Source organism: Lagopus leucura, unplaced genomic scaffold (genome assembly GCF_019238085.1).
Source record: "Lagopus leucura isolate 7727_CA_CO unplaced genomic scaffold, USGS_WTPT01 Super-Scaffold_100045, whole genome shotgun sequence".
Lineage (NCBI taxonomy): Eukaryota > Metazoa > Chordata > Aves > Galliformes > Phasianidae > Lagopus > Lagopus leucura.
The window spans coordinates 3389790-3405207 of NW_024962292.1; the positions used below are offsets into that span (position 1 = coordinate 3389790).

General features: G+C 47.3%; 1 protein-coding gene across 1 annotated transcript; it reads right to left on the minus strand.

The window, feature by feature from the left end:
• Window positions 1-619: 619 nt before the first annotated feature.
• On the minus strand, window positions 620-11318 carry LOC122187324 (somatomedin-B and thrombospondin type-1 domain-containing protein-like). Its single transcript, XM_042884741.1, has 5 exons — window positions 11060-11318; window positions 8699-8893; window positions 7712-7790; window positions 6431-6607; window positions 620-1601 (listed from the first exon to the last, which is right to left on the minus strand). Exons 1-5 carry the CDS (start codon window positions 11316-11318, stop codon window positions 1484-1486), a joined length of 828 nt encoding a protein of 275 aa, XP_042740675.1. The 3' UTR covers window positions 620-1483.
• Between the last annotated feature and the right edge of the window lie 4100 nt (window positions 11319-15418).

Here is a 15418-nt window from a genome sequence, read left to right on the forward strand (position 1 = left end):
TGTGAGTCATTAATTCACAGAGAGAGCTTGTAGCATGTAATAAAAAGCAGAGCCTTGCTCTAAAGTCCCTACTGCGATGACCAGGAGGGGTAAAGTGCTGCTAGACTTTGCTGCACTACACATACACCTATCCTAATCAAGCACCTCTCCTCAGCCCTTTAATGTTTTATGAAAGATCCTCACCACAGACAGTAGATAGGATCTAAACAAGTTGTAATTTTGTTTAAGCATATCCAGAACCAGGGGTATGTTGAAAGAAATATATTCTCTTTGCATGCTGGTAGGTCACAGGACAAGAGGTGGTGGCCTTAAGCTACACCAGGAGAGATTCACATTGGATATTAGGAAAAATTACTTTCCAGAAAGAGTGGTGAGGTATTGGAATGGGCTGCTCAGAGACATGGTGGAGTCACTGTTCCTGGGGGCTTTCAACAAAAAAAGCAGATGTCCTACTGAGTAACATGGTTTAGAACAGTCGCAGTTGGATTGGATGGTCTTAGTGGTCTTTCCAACCTTAATGATTCTAGGCACTTACCTGCTGGAGCACAGCAGTTGACAGCAAGATTGCCTAGAACAAACAAGGTGGGGTCAGGCACTACAGAGATGGCACTACACAGGGTGAGCAACCTCACGCCAAGAGAACATTTTTATTTCCATTTATAGAAAAGTGTGAATATAAATCAGCAAGATATAAAGAAAACATTTCACATATTTTCCAGTTTAAAAGAAAAAACACAAGACTACACATAGCCTCCACAGGTACATCTGGGATTACTTGCTATTTAGAGCTCCAGGACTGCACTGCATTTGGGGGCAACTCCAAGATGCTCCTTGAAATGTGAAGTCCAACTCCCGTTTATCTCTGGTACCTTCAATCCTCACAGATTGGAAAAGGCTCATTTCTAAGTTTTGTCATTATCTCAGCAGTGCAAGATCAACCTTATGTAAGACTGAGGATCAATATGGAACAAAGATCAATATGAAATGATGAGATTGGGGGAGGGAGATGAAGGGAAAAAAAACAAAAAAAGGAAAAGATATATGAGTACAAGGATCTACGAAGAAATGCTATTGCCACAAAAAAGACACACTTGAGTTAATTCATTCTGTGTTGTGTTGTTGGTTTTTTTTTTTTTTTTCAGTGGGACTTTAGAAACAGTAATTAAACTTGGATTTATAAGGATTTTTTTTTTTCTGTTTTCTTATGTGAGGGAGGGGGTGAAGTCACTGGGGCCAGAAAAGCTTCTCTCAGGCAGAAGAGGCAATAGGAATAGATATACAGAGACTGACACTTCACAGCCAGCCTGATTTCTTTGGAAACTGTGGAGTAGAGCATTCAGGGTGACCCAGGGCAGACAGCAAACTCTTGAAAGTAAGCAGCACAGCCTCTGTTGTGGAGAAGTCATTGTTTTGGTTATGGTTATTACTGCATGTTTGTGCCAGACAAGCCATCACAGTGCTCACTTGCTGGGACTGTCAGGAGTTAGATGAACAAGAAGCTGTGAACAGAAGGACAGGAGCAAGTGTCCAGCTGGCGAATTCTCTTCCATGTTCCACTGCAGCGAGGGTTCCCCACCGCCTGCCAGTGCAACAGCTGATTCCTGAAATGGAAGCATAAGAGGGAGAAAGTCAGCCTGCTGTTCTCCCACAGCAGGAAGGCACTTGCTCAAGCAAAGCAAATCACCTAGTAGGTTTAATTTAGGTTGCTAACACCTATTTTCACTTCTGCTGCTGTAAAGAACTATCTGCAGCGACCTCTGCAGGGTTACAACAACGTGAAGCAGATCACAATCAGCCAAAGCAGCACACAGTGTCGGTGTTAAACCCAAAAGGAGTCAGAGAAACATTCTGCAAGGCATCCATCAATCATTGCATGCAACCATCCACAAAATGATCCCACACCCCTGTAACTCCTGTCCCGAAACAGCTGCCAGGTTGCAGAGTGGGCAAAATCAGTGTTTTTCTTTGTTAACGCCATGCCTCCGCTCAGCAGGCAGAGCTCTATTGCCATCCATAGCCAACGAGATATGGAGTATTCCCAGCATGCAATCCACAGCATAGGTCTGTGTGAGGGACATGAGCATCTCTGGGTAACCATGTCAGTGGAACACCTGCTGAAGTTTTTCTATCTTCCTAAGAGCTGTACACTAACACAACTTCCTGATGCAGCTAGCTGAAGGTATCAAAGCTTCGCTTGTTGGAACAAGCTTACTGACAGGTCTCTTAAGGAGAAGATGAAAAAAAAACTTAAAAAACCCAAACCACAACACTTTTCCTTCAGGCAGTCCATCAATACCTCAACCAGAACCGAACAGAAAAATATCCTATTAAAACAACCAAGCAGATCCACAGGCTATTTGTCACAATCAGTGGCTGCAGAAGAAATATTGGCCGAAGAGCCACAGAAACAGAAATTTTGCTGTAGCACAGGCTCACTGCAAGCAGCAGCAGCACAGGCTTCATTAAGATACTTACTCCCTTATGCGCACACAGACATGGATTTGAACATGAGACCTGCAAAATTCATCTCCGTGAGCAGCCAGAGCACAAGAAACACACATTAGTGTTTTCCTTCCTCAAATTGATGGTGCAGTAGTTTAAAGGAATTCCTCACACCTTGTGTCTCAACACTGTCCTTTGGAGATGCACAGATACCACAGTTTGATACCACCTCATGCCCTGTGCAGAGGGCTGCCAGCAGAACAGACAAACAGATCCCTAACTTGTTTTATAGTTCTGGAAACTGGAATTACTACTGCAGCTCCACACGGCTAACTCTGCCCTTAGTTTAATGAGATGTCATGCTCCAGAGCAGGGTTTTATGCATCACACATGGTTGGAAAAAGGCTCACTGTATTTTTCTCCTGGCTTAAGGTCATTTCAAAATACCAGAATCCACAGAGGGAGGATTAAGCTCCCCGATAAAGCAGGCTGCGCACAGGGCAGACCCATACCTTTCAAAACTCTGGGCTGCAATTTTACCTTTAAAAGGCTTCACTGCTTAAACACATCAGCTAAGCTTACCAACTCCAGTCTAGCTGGTGGGGAAGGCAGATACTGACTTTATAAATCACATCCATCTACTCTCTTTCTCTCCCCGCCCAACAAGCATGAGCATAAACTACTGCAGTCCGGATGGATGTTTATGTGCTACCACCATCACAGCTTGCTCCAGATGATGAAGAGCAGCTGATCTGCCTCAACACAGGCTGAGTAACAATTTCACAGATGTCAAGTCTGCTGCTCTGGGCTTTATTTGTAGATCTTTCAGAATATGATGCAAAATTAACAGATCAATTTCCAGGTTTAATGCTCCACCTTGTTTATCTCATAACCTTCCAGAACGAAGAAGCCAATCGGAGCTATTGAATTATCCCACCTTATCCTCATCTGGTGGCCATAAAGATCTGACCACAAATCAGAAATGTGGGAAACTCCTGAGCTTGCATTCATTTCACAACAGGGGTTAAGATGAACTAACCTCCACACAGTACAGGACAGGTGGAAGGCACAGACAACAACCATCTCTCTTCATTTTGACACATTTATAAGCCAGACTCCACTTAGACACAAGACGATAATTAGGAAATACTCATCAAAATATACCAGCATTGCCGAGTTTATTTTAAACTCTTGTCAGATGTTTTCCTTCCTGAGAGTCACTCTTGGAACAATATCTCAGTGAACTAAATGCTGGCACGAGCTGCTGAACCAACAGCATGAGCAGAGTGGAGCACAGGCACGGCGTGGGTGTGACAGCAGCAGCTGTATGTGCATCACTGCACAGCCTGACAGACCCAGGGTAGTGCCATGGCACAGGCCAGCCACACACACTTGCTCTGAGGTCACCAGCAAGCTGCCCCTGGCTCCCTGGCAAAGTGACCAGTAGAGCTGCACAGGCAAAAATTCCAAATGAGGGTGAACTGAGCAAGCAGCCAGAGACTCAGGAGCAGATCTAAGTGCACTCGCACATGCAGCACACTGCATCCTAGGTGCCGGCATCAGCTCTGACCTCCCATCACCTTGTTTCTCAGGGCAGCAGTTGCCTTCCCATCTTCTTTTGCTGTTCTTTCCAAGCATTGTGCTTCTGTTCTCCAGCAAGTCCCAGCCTATGCTCTCACTGTGTGACCTTCAGAGCACCACTCCATGCCAACACTGCATGCTCAGCTATGCCCACTTACTCTAATTGAAGGCAGAAACCTTTTCATAGACACTTCCCTCATCCCAATCAATGGCTATCCCCATCAAGAGTCCAGTTTCTTCTAAGAGACCACGGAGGTCAGTTTTTTCCACCAAGTAACCTGGTAAAAAAAGCATATTATTTCTAGAAAATAATTATGTGTTAGTTCTGTCCATATAAAGAACACCTATATTAAATACTTAGGATGTGATAGCAAGTAAATCAAGCGAGATATCCAGCCCTAACAAAGAACCAACTTGATCCACCATTGTAATAAGGTCACATAGTGTGGAAGAACACCAGACCATGTCATGGAGGTTATCTAGTAGATGCATGGGAAAGGGAAGGGAGGCTTCACGTGCACACACAGGAGAAGGAAGCTGCAGAGTGGAGACATCACTCATATCCTACTTGCCAGCTGCCCACTCACCTCTGACCAAACTGCCCAGCACTGCCGGATCAAGGAGGCATGAAATGCATCTCCACTGTTTTCTGCAGAGCTTTGAGCTTTGTCCACTGCCCACGTCAGCCCACAGCAGCACTGCCTGTTCTGCACGCTTACACTGCTACCTCAGTAATGAACTTAAGTGAACGCACACATTACGTCAGCTTGGCACACACAGAGAGCTCATACCTGCCCAGAAAATGCCACAGACATTAGTTCATTTGATATTATAGGCAGTAACACTGGAGAGGTGAAAGCTTACTGTATTGAAAGCTGTTTTCCCTGCTGGTTTTCACATGCCTATAACCTATGCCTACAGGAACAATTTCTAGGCTTTGCTCTGTTGGAGTGGATTCAAACCAGCTGCTGAGCCATGGGCTGAGTCTTGGTTCACTGAAGTCAGTAAACCAATCACCATTACCACTGCCCATCTCCAGCCTTCAGCCTGCTAACGTGGATCAGATCACTGTGATCCACACCATCACATTTTCTTTGTGTTTCTATTCCATGTACAGTGTTGTTCACCAGATAGCTTGGCAAATGAAAATGCCTTTCTCTTTTTGCAGCCCTAAGAGGAAATGAATTCCTGAATGTATTTTTTATTTCAATTAATCTGATGTTCCTTTCTGGCTCCAGAACCTCAGTAAAATAACATTACTGCAATCGTTTAAAATAACATTCAGATTGAATGCAAGTAAAAAACTTCCCTAGCCACACCAACAAGTCTTTGTTTCTTCTTTGCCTAAAAAGCTTTTGGAACCTTTGTACACAACAAGCTGAGGCAAGGGAGAAGAGTCCAACATGACTTCCTCTTACTAAAAGCCTGAAACACCCTGATAAAAGAGCCTTACTGGTAGTCCTGCTAGCGCAATACTTTTTGTGCTTAAACCCTAACAGACTCAGTTTAGAGCTCCTAATTCAAATGAACATACTGATTTCAACTTCTGTATGTTTTAAAAAAAATTCCTCAACACAGTGACGAGTAGCGTCAGCCCAGGCTGTTTTGCAGTTTCGTAGAATGCCTTTAACAAACTTAGAAGGGAGTTAAATTTGAAGAGCATTTTATCTCAGAGAATTGTATCTATCAGGACAAAAGCGATGCAGAAGCTGTGCCTCCAGTGACCACAGCAGAAGCTGTGGACCCAGGATTCCTCTGCTGCTGGCTCTACCACAGATGTGTCACATCTTCAAGCCATTCCCTTCACCTTCACTGAAGTCCACCCTATCTTTATACCTTGGGTGCTCCCCATTAATCACCCCAAATCTTCCTCAGCTTTCCAGGGAAAGGATGCTGAAAGAGCAGAGATTTAACAGTGCTAACATCGAAGTGCAGGTGCCAGCACTTAGCCCAAGCCCGTAAGCCAGCTACCACTTGCCAGAAGTACTCACTAAGAGTCACTTGTAGAAACAAAATCCCCGGTTCTTAAAAAATCACTGACAAATTTTGTTTTATTAGACTGACCTGACAGGACTGTTAACCTTAGAGGTATGGCTGAAGTATCTTTACGACACCACCACTAAAGAAAACACCAACTCACAACTGTTCCACTTAAAAGTCTGTGAGATTTAGCAGACCAAGCGCAGAACTTTCCAGTCCTGGCTCTGCCACTGGTTTAATACTTGACTTTTCTGCAAGAAAACGATTAGAAGATTTCTGGCCTAACTCACAGTATGCAGCAAGGATCACCAGCTAATACATGGGCAGTGCTCAGAGAGCTGAGCAAAGCACATTATGAAACTGGGACAAGCAGATCGAGGGAGGAGAATGAAAAATTCGGCATGAAAAAAGAAACCCAAACTCTTACCTTTGGCTTCCACTGCCATCCCCATAGCAATGCAGACTCTCAGAGTCTAAAGCCGGGTGCTGACACTCCACGCAGACAGTGTGGCCCTCCCTGAGGTACTGCATCCAGTGAGTGTATGAGTGGTGACTGTGCAGGCAGCCCTGCGTGATGGCCACAAGTTGGAACTCCACGCAGTACCTGCGGCCAAAATAACCATCGAGGGTTAGCTTCATAACCAGTTTAGAGCCTTCTGCAGCACTGGAAGAGCCAGAGTCAATTCAGAGACCACATCATTAATTAGAAACAAAAAACAGCAGAAACAGGCAGCCCAAAGGAGCTGAAGTGGCAGAAGGGTGAGTTTCCCATGCAATAAAGTAGCAGATTCTGTATCCTGAAAACTTACTCCTTTCACATAGATCCATGCAAACAGCCCCATTTCCACTTCTGATACCAAGGCACAATCGCCCAAGGCAGCAACCCTCACAGCCCCACTGGGGCTCAGTGTGAACCCTCAGAGTCCCATAACATTTCTAACCCATCACACCTGTCCACATCAAACCTCAACAACATATCTAGACAGAACAGAAACTCTGCATTAGGAATACACACTGCTCTCTCATAGTAAGGACCCACAAGGTCCAGCTGGTAAATGACTCTCCTAAAGAGAAAAGACAAGTGCTGGACATACATTGGTTAAAGAGGTTACAAAGAAGTTTCATCATAGTGAGGACTGCTGAACACACACATCACACTCCAGTACCTGCATTCTGACAGCACTCTCTTGTAGAGGAGCTGCTGCTCCACGTTTGGTGATTCTTCCTATCAAAGTCTACTGCTTCTTAAACTGTGCAGCACATAGATCATGTACACTTACAGTAAAGATGCATGTATAAACATTAATTATGATCTTTGGTTAGGAATCTTCTCAAGCAATATCACTAACCACAGGCATGCGACTTTCAAAAGCTCCTTGCCTGGCATCCTACTGTGTAAAGATAGAGAAGACAACCACTGAGCACTCAAACTGGACACTGACAAGAGCTGAAGTGACTGGTCTTTGGTTTACTGATCACACAGCCTTTCTCTATGGCATCAGTCTACCAGCCTTACAGCAAGGCAGACTCTCAGCTTTCAGGCTCTCTGTGGATATCGCTGCTACTGAGGAGAAGGCAGCACCTTGCCCTTGTAAAGTGCCCTGTCCTGGGGAGAGATGCTGGTTCTTATCAGCAGGAAGCCAGGCCCAAAGCTGCAGAGAAATATTCAAGGTAGAGTATGACCGTGCCTCTGTGCTGACCAACTTACCCCACTCTTTCACTGCCATCAGCTGCAGCTCTTTTTTTCCTTGCTTTTCCAAACCCTCCTGTTGTTATTAACGCAGGGACTGCATATATCAAAGAGAAAGAGTACACAGTGTAAGTGGTTACACCACACTGAGGCCGTCAATGTCTGCAAAAAAGCAGAGATGGGCCTTTAATGTCACTTGGTTTTATCTTTGGCAGGAGAGAGAAACAAACACAACCGTGTATTTTCGTACTATTGGTTCCCACCAACCATTTCATTGAAGAGAAAATCTGTACTGTGGCCAGATTTTTGCTTGAGGAGTGTGAGCCTTCTTATCAGGCACACCCAAAGACAGAGGAGGAGGCAATATTTACCATTGGCATCAATGCAACAGGTTTGATAAAAGCAGTTGTAGCTAAATTCCAGACTGGACAGATTTTGACCCAAAAATAGCAGCAAATGAATCGGAAGCAGTTCTTCCAAAAAAATCAGTGAGGGTGTGTCATGAAAAATCAACCTGAACAAACTGAAATCAGACTTTTCCTCCAGAAAACAGCAGGAGGTTTCCCCTGCATGTATCCTGCTCCAGGGGAAAAGGCCATACCTTGCCTTTGATGGGTATTGCTCCTTCATGGCTTTTTGCAGATGACTCATTAATTAAAAAAATAGCATTCACCACACACTTCCAGAAGTTTTAAACCACCATTAATCTACCAACTCTATCAAAATTACCAGACATTTACCCTTGTGAGATCATGACAGGTCTGTAATATTTCACTTTTGAAATGCACCAGACCACAGTAAACGGCAGGAACTATTTTTAAATGTTGTCCCAGGAAGGATATCTCTACACCCCTGTGTGAAGAGCTCAGTTCTCAGTCCCACCAGACAGACCCAGAGCAAATCTGACGGTGTTTGAAAACAACTCTTTTCAAACAAAGACCAAATCTGCTGGCCCAAACGAGCCCTTCTCTGTTACCGAGGCACTTACATTTTCAGAGGACTTACTCAGGGACTGTTTACACTCTGTTCCTTGCTCAGTCCAGTACTCCACGCAGCCAGCCCTCTCCTCCAGGGCAGGACACGTCTCTCCTCCATTCTGGGGCTCCTGGATGACGTGCCTCCTCCGAACACGATATGTGGTCTTGCAAGGCTCTGCACAGCCACTCCAGGCACTCCACTGAGATACAACACAGGGGATAACTGGAGCAGTAAGAAACAAGGAGTGCAGAACGTTACAGAAATGAGTTTTTCTGTTTTCCCAGCTGTGCTGGTAGGTCTGTTCCCAGAAGCTCCAGCGAACCAAAGCAGTCCAGGCTGCATGGGGCACTCACCTCCTGCTATGCTGCTGTGAGCTCCAGTGCAAATGCACTTGCACCAGGGAACTGAGAATGTTTTGTATTAGACTGAATCAAAGGATCGTGAGCAAGAGCAGGGGTGAATGCATCAAGCTCTTCAGTGGCCACAGGAGCATAGGGTGACACCGCTCCCCCCCCCCCCACCTTCACTGTCCTGACAACACTACTGAGAAACAGTTCTGCGGATGCTCAACCACACATTTGTTATTACAGCAAAAGATTACCTGAGACAAAATTGCCAAAACATTTCACTGCTTCTCTGTCCACTCTTCATCAGTGAACTGCACCATCTGTCCTGACTGAGCAGAAGGCAAAAGGAGAGTAGCATTCCAACCCTGGCTGTGCTGGCATCACTCCTTCTCCTGGCAGGACCCTGGCTGGCTGCCCTAGCAGCAGTGCGTGGCCAGCACAGGAGCTCCTGGCTGCCATCAGCAGCAGCACAGCCTCACATGCCTTCTGTAATTAACTGTGTCTCACAACTCAATCTTCCTTGCCTGACTGAGAACAGAAACAGGAGCACACGGGCACAGAGGAGCTGAGACCTCACCATGATCCCGTTTTCCTCATGTTTGGGTGGCCTATATTCACTTTATCTCGGGTAGCTGTCAGCATGCACCACTGGACACAGTGGCTGGAAAGCCGTGTTGAGCCACTTTGCCACAGGAATTCCTGAGCTGCCCAAGATGTCTTTTGGGTTCCTCAAGTTAAATGGGCTTCTTCTGGAAAGTTCCCTCATATCTCCTATATATTCTTCATCAGCTGCAGCCCCACTCCTTCCATTCCTGTACCTCATGACTGCATTGAGCCACAGTGCAGCAATGCATCACAGCAGCACTAAGGGCATCTGACTTCAGCAGGGCTGGTGCATGGATCTGGCAGGTCTGCGACATCACCGCTTCAGCATTCCTGAGCAGCTCGACCCTGATACCTTCACGTGCTCCCCCACGCCACACAGATAACCCCTAATGACTGCTTTACTCTCATTCAAAACCACAACTTGCCTTCAGAAACTTTAGGGAGATCTTTCAAATGCCACTGCTTTTCTCCACCCAAGGGCACTACAAGGGTGCTTTTTAAACCCATTCAAAGATTAGGAATGAAAGCAATTCTCTAACTAAGATGCAGCAATGTCCATGGCTTGTATGCTGCCCAACCTTATCATCCTCTCGTAATCGTATTTATTTGGAATCTTCCGCTCTTTTCAGTTCCACTTGGCTTTAGACATTAACGTAAACACCATAATATTATGTTTTAAAACCAGTTTGATAAAGGAGCTCCGTAAAGAAGGCCAGGCTGCAAGCGGACTCAGGCGAAGCGACGCGGCGCCGTCCCCGCGCACAGCCCCGAGCGCGGCGCTGCAGTACCGCGGAATCGCCACGGGGCGGCAGCACCGAGCTCAGTGCCGGGACGGAGCGCGGCGGCGGGGAGAGTGCCCGCTGCCCTTGGCCACTTCCTCGTGCGTGCAGCCGCGGGTCTCACCGCTCGGCTGTGACACGGGCGAAGCACGCCATGGGCTCCTGCGGCCGCGCTGTCAGAGCGGTACCAGGAGGCACAGGCGGCACCGCTGCCTCGGGACTACGCGTGTTTAGGATCCCACGGGCACCGCTGCCCTGCACCCGCTCGGCAGCGGTCTGCAGAGCCGCCAGCCCTTGCTGTCATATTCTTTGGGCTGAACTATCAGTTTTCTCATTAAAAAGGCAACTGAACCACAAGAACAGCTGCCTAGAGCAACTGCGCAAAGGCGCAGCTATTCAAATTAAAGAACGACAGAAAAAAATAAAGAAAAAAAAAAACCATTATATAAGCGGACAGGGCTCCGTGAGGATGCTGTCTGTTGGAAAAGAACGCGGGATGGCTTCGCTAGTTAAAATAACGCCTGCTCAGCTCGCACTCCTCCCGGGCACTCAGAGCGCACCCTGCAGCCCTCGGTGCCGTCACGAGGATGCAGCCGGCTCCAGCCCACCCGCAGTCGCACGCTATCCGAGAGGCACAGCGACGGCTTTCTGCTCACCTGGGCAGGCCTGGGAGTAATCGTGGCAGCAGTCGAGGGTGTGCTCGCACACCTGGTCGCAGTAGCACGGCCCGTAGGAGCCGTCGGGCCGCCAGCCGGTGCTGCGGCAGGACGGGGCGCGGCCCGGGCAGCACAGCCCCAGGGCGGCACAGCCGGCGGCGGCGGGACTCGGGGCCGGGAGGAGGAGGAGGAGGAGGAAGTGGAGGAGTGGTGGCGGTGTCGGTGGCAGAGCGGCGGTACGGCCGGGGCAGCGCGGCATGGCGGGGCGGCACGCAGCGCAGCTTTGGCCCCGGCTGACGGAGCTCCGCGTCCCGCGGCTTTCGGGCGCTGGGAGGGAAGCGGCCGGCCCGCCTCCCAGAGCGAAAGGCAACGGGCGGCGGTGAAGACCCGCCCGTCTGAGCGCTGCCCCGGGCCGGGAGGGCAGGGCGGAGAGCTGGAGGCTGCGGCCGGGCACCGGCTGAGCGCCGGGCTCGTTGCGGTTCCTCTTTTGCTTTTGTTTTCCTGGCGGCGCCGGAATGTTTCTGTGCCTTTGTGGCATCTCACGGTGCTCGTGCAGAGTTCCGCGTGTGCGAAGTTATAAAAGTACGGGATGCGATTTTCACGCTGACTGCCAGCACTTCGGAAATCATGGTGAAGGATATCAGCCAAACCAAATGACAAAAGAGACCGCTTTTCCCCAAACTGGGCTCCAGCACACCTGAGAAGCCATTAAGCGCCTGAAACTCTGTTCCCTCTCGGCTCAGTGGCAACACCTCTCTGCAGAATTATTCTGAGTTTTCTGTCAAATGCAAAGAGCTTAAAGCGATTAGAGCCACTCCCGTGAATTACGCAGCTGTTCAGGGGGATGCTAAAGGCTTGACTGTAACTTCTTCTCAAACAGACGCTGTAAAATATTGATCACAACAGCTGTTACACCTCACTGAATAGTGAGCTGGGATTTATAAAACCCACCCACTGAATTTGGTGACTGATTATGCCCTTGTATTAATGGTGGGTCTGGGCAGAGCATTCCCACAGTAGGAAACTGCAGCAAAGACAATTCTAGAAGAAGAAAAAAAAAAAAGAAAAAAAAACTACCACAGAGTGATCAGTGGGCAGTGCTGGAGGCATAGGAGCATTACAACAAACCAGGCATGGCAAAATATTCAAAAAAGATAAGAAATAAAAGGAACTTCAGCTTCTTTGTACAGCTGCAAATACCTGTGTCAAATAAAATTTTCATTTCATTTTCATGGCAGTAATCCAATATTGTCTCTTTGGAAATCACACACGTAACAAAAATCCTACAGTGGGCAGGAGAGGAAAGGGCAGAGCACTGGAACAAGAGGCTGCAGGGTCTAGGAAGCAGGAACACAGAGATACCAGGTGTGTCAATTCCTGCCTCTGCCCATGAGTCACTCACTGACTGTGGGTAGGTCATTCAATCGATGTATGGCTCATTCTTGATCTAGAACAGGAAGATCAACATTCAAAAGGAGATTGCATTACTCAGCTGTTAGTCTGCACAACCCAGAGGACTGTGCAGCTCTTGCATAGTTAACTGAAGGGCAGTGATGGAGAATATTTCCCAGGTGTTGCTGTTTCCGGCACTGATGCTGCCAGTGTTCCAAGTCCCCTTGAAGCCAATACAACCACATTATTCCAAGGCACAGAAAACCAACTGAATAGAAAATAGTTTTAGAAAACAATGTGTCCACATAAACACTGCAGTTTTGATTGACTCTGTGCTATTGGGAAAATTGGATCTGGGTCCAGACCTCTCAATGGCGTTTACGTAGTTTACATTCAATCCACTCCCACCTAAAGCTCCTGGGAGCAAACTTTGTTGCTCATCTCTCATTCCTGGTCTGAAAAGAAAAGTTCTCCTTGTTTTGGTTTGGCATTATCCTGGGGGATTTTTTTAGGACTTTTTTCCCCTCCTTCTTTCATGCACTAAAGAAAATAATGTTGAAGAAGCTGGGGAGAACATGGCCCAGGCCATGCTGGACCTCCCAAGCCCAGCAAGAAATCTGTTGCAAGCAGGACTGTTGGCCCTTTGAGAAAAATTAGGGCCAAGCAAGCATTCAGCAGCAGAACAGCTTACAGGGCTGCCCTTGGCAGTGGGAATTGTGTCTTCTACCCTACAGGGAACATCAAGAGGCAGGTCACCAGGGCAGGTGGAAAAGCTGTTTTATCTGCTTGTGCAAAACACAGCTGCCTTCCCTGCTAGCCTTGCAGGGTTCCTTCCCTCCAGCTCATTTCCCCTACCTTAATTAGGCTGCACTGTGCTCGAGCTGCCACTGACCCAGTTCCCAGAGGCCCTCCTGTGCCCTTCATTAACAAGGATGGACAGAGGATGTCAGCAGATGGAACGTCCCTCTCAAGTGACAAAGGGAAGCTTATCCTCCCTTCCACCGGGTAGTGCTCATCACTGTCCATTAGTGCTCCTACCATGAGGTGCTCCACCCATCTGTGTAACGGGGAATGCTGTCCAATACCAGTAGCTCCTTAAGCTTTGTTTTGCACTAATTTCCTCCACCTAAAAAAAAAAAGTCTGGGTACTTTTACCCTATCTCCTATATATCCATCTCTGTATCTATCTGTGTCACCTGATGATTTACACGCACAGTGCAAATGCATTAGGAGAACAGTATTTCCTTTGCTCTGTTTGTACAGTCTCTTGCATGTTACATCCTTTGTTCAGGACCTGGATTCTTGTGCTCTGCAGCAATGGGGAAACTCAGAAAGGTATTGGTGCACGGGACAAAAAAAGCTAATTCTGGTTTAGAGCATCAGATTTTCATCTCCATTGTGGCAGCCAAGTCTGTAAAAGCATAAAAGGAAAGTAGCCAACCAAGTGATCTGATTTCTTGGAGCTGATTTCTACAGCTCTGTGTGGGCCACAGGAGAACTGGCTGCCAGCTCGTGCAAACCCTTCTCAGAAGGCTCACAAGGGATGCTCTGCTTTTTTTTTCTGTTTCAGTGAGAAGTACCATCAGTTCATTTGAGCCTTCAGAATATGACATAAATCAACAGAAATGACAATAATAGTTGCCCAAAACAAAGCAAAGCTCAGTGTTCCCACCTACACTTTTGCTGCTGTGAGCAGATACCTACTCAAAAATTGATTCCAGCAGGAGAGTCTGTGCCCTGTTGATGGCTGCTCTTCTGTGTATCCTAACTCATTCCCAGAGCTGAGCAGCATGCAAGGGCACACATTTCCAGGCTTTGCTGATCAGACTTTTAGCAGTGTGGACATAAACAGGCTATGCCCTGCTAGGTGGAGAGGAGCATTGGAGGAATTCCAGTTGCAAACAGCACCTTTGTTCTCAGCTTTTGAATACCATCAAGGAAACAGATAAACTCTCAGAAATGTTGATGTTTTCAAAGAAAAGCTGAGACAAATAATCCAGTGTCCTACCACTGACAAACCTAATAGAAGCAACAAAACCCCAGAACCAGGAAACCCAGTGAGATGCCCTCACTTCCACTGCCAACCCTTAAATGAGGTCTGGGAAGGGGTGGATCCTGGCTTCAGCCATTCCTGTCACTCAGGTGCAATGCATGCAGCTAGTTTCCCCTGGGTTGGCCCTGCCTTCCCACCTGGTGCTCCATCACTGGTTGAAGCTGTGGCTCAGCATTTCTGCTATACTCCTCCCAGCCCCCCAAATAAATGATGTTTCAGCAGCCTTTGAAATAGGCTGTTTCATTTCCAGCAGTACTCATATTCAGATGCAAACTCTAAATTTCTTCTTGCTCCTTTCAGGCTGCTGCTGTGGCTGAGAAGCAGCACTTGCCCTCAAGCAACCAAAGTGGGGCAGTAGAGAGGAGGACCAACGTGAAACCAAAGTGACCGAACTGCCCCATGCTGTTCTTAATGAACTCTTCCTTTCCTTTGTGCTGTGCTTCACTGCCCAAGTAGAATAGGGGCAAGCTGGCCACATGCCAAGGCCAAAGCCACCACTGTGTTTTTGTGCTCAGGGCACTTATCTGATTCTGTAGTTTGCTGGATGTTTTCTCATCCCACATCCTTCTCTCCATGTGGCAAATAGAAAAGAAAAACAAAAGGAAAAAAAAAAAAAGAAAAAGAACCCTCAACACAGGAAAAGCAGGGCAAACAAGCAAAAAAAATCTGTCTGCCTTTAATGATTTACCCTACTTGGGTATTCCGTTGAAGTTTCTCACCTGAGAAAAATATATATTTTTTGTGCTTAACTGCCTTCCCTGTGTCCTGGCAGCAGGAAATGTCTGAATCTTCTCAGCCCTCCATCCTCAGGCCTGAGGATGCTGCTCTTCTGCTCCTGCCTGTCCCAGCTCCCACAGAGCAGCTCAGTGCACAGCTCTTCCCAGCACAGCTCAAAGACATCCTCTGACAGCTGG

Bases quoted from the DNA above. Each gene is read 5' to 3' on its own strand.
- LOC122187324 (XM_042884741.1), bottom strand. From the start codon at position 11,318: ATGCCGCGCTGCCCCGGCCGTACCGCCGCTCTGCCACCGACACCGCCA. The intron at 8,894-11,059 runs GTGAGCAGAAAG...TTACTGCTCCAG, and splicing joins TTACTCCCAGGCCTGCCCAG to TTATCCCCTGTGTTGTATCT. The intron at 7,791-8,698 runs GTAAGTCCTCTG...TGATATATGCAG, and splicing joins AGAGTGTAAACAGTCCCTGA to TCCCTGCGTTAATAACAACA.